The 1,168-nt window shown below is 36.5% G+C and overlaps 1 protein-coding gene across 1 annotated transcript; it reads right to left on the minus strand.

Annotated features, from left to right (window-relative positions):
- Positions 1-231: 231 nt before the first annotated feature.
- Positions 232-1,162, minus strand: LOC103523108. The gene is made up of 2 exons (XM_008488178.2): positions 572-1,162; positions 232-369 (listed from the first exon to the last, which is right to left on the minus strand). The coding sequence occupies exons 1-2, from the start codon at positions 1,074-1,076 to the stop codon at positions 359-361; spliced, it is 516 nt and encodes a 171-aa protein (XP_008486400.1). The 5' UTR covers positions 1,077-1,162; the 3' UTR covers positions 232-358.
- Positions 1,163-1,168: the final 6 nt, after the last annotated feature.

A 1,168-nucleotide genomic window follows, 5' to 3' on the forward strand; every position in this document is an offset into this window, starting at 1 on the left:
GTTTGTGCGCAAGCGTTTCTGCGCATTTTGACGTGAAATCTGACGTCACAACTCTTTGAACTTTTTTTATTAGAACGACAGTTAAGAATTGAATTTTTGACCTTTTAAAGTTACTTTTTCGGAGTTTTGACCTCAGATTTGGATTTTTTTTACGTAGGAATCGACCTTTTATTAATAATATTTTACCAATTGCAACTCCTCCATTGGGTATAAGTTTATTTGAAAATCCTATTACGTAGGAATCGACCTTTTATTAATAATATTTTACCAATTGCAACTCCTCCATTGGGTATAAGTTTATTTGAAAATCCTATACAAGCATTTAACTGTACGTAGGTTGTAGCTTGTAGTTATAGCGTCATTTAATACCATATCTAACTTTGCACTGTTATTAATTAGATTCATATTAGACACCCAAATTAGATAATGGCTTACCTTATTTTCTATTTGACTAGGGTTCTTAGTAAGAACCCTAGTCAAATAGAAAATAAGGTAAGCCATTATTGAAAATCCTATACAAGCATTTAACTGTACGTAGGTTGTAGCTTGTAGTTATAGCGTCATTTAATACCATATCTAACTTTGCACTGTTGTATCGCCACCGTAAATTTCTTCGATATGATCTTCTTTCTCAACTCTATTGAAATCTCCTCAAGGATGTGATAAATGTCTACGGAGATAGCCTCATTCGTTTTCAAACTGACTTGGACAAAGCTAGCAAACAATTTGAACATGAGTTGTGGGTATTCCCGGCTGGTATCATCAATGAACTTCAAGAGGGAACGAAGAATGATTTTGAAAGTCAGTATCTTCAGCTCGTAGCAGTTTTCTTGTGCGCATATCGACTTGGATTGGAACATGACGTGTTCAAACAGGGCAACTCTCAAGTCTTGGTCGAGCAGCAATTTTTCCTGAGACTTGTAGTACGCCGAGAATTCTTCCCAGAACACCTCTCTAAATTCAAGGTCATTTGAAGATGCATGTTTGATAAACATAAGGAATGCTCGGAGCACATTAAAGTAGCGTACTTCTTGATCAACGGTGCTGATTGACAGTATGTTCAACATGATGCACATATTCAGTTTTTTTATGGGAACATCATCAGGGCTAGGAGTTGTGCGATGCAGATGTTTTGTGGGAACATCATCAGGGCTAGGAGTTGTGCGAT

The sequence above is a fragment of the Diaphorina citri genome, unplaced genomic scaffold (assembly GCF_000475195.1).
Source record: "Diaphorina citri unplaced genomic scaffold, Diaci psyllid genome assembly version 1.1 scaffold15404, whole genome shotgun sequence".
NCBI classification, from domain to species: domain Eukaryota; kingdom Metazoa; phylum Arthropoda; class Insecta; order Hemiptera; family Psyllidae; genus Diaphorina; species Diaphorina citri.

Coding starts and splice junctions, on each gene's coding strand:
- LOC103523108 (XM_008488178.2), bottom strand. CDS start 1,076: ATGTGCATCATGTTGAACATACTGTCAATCAGCACCGTTGATCAAGAA.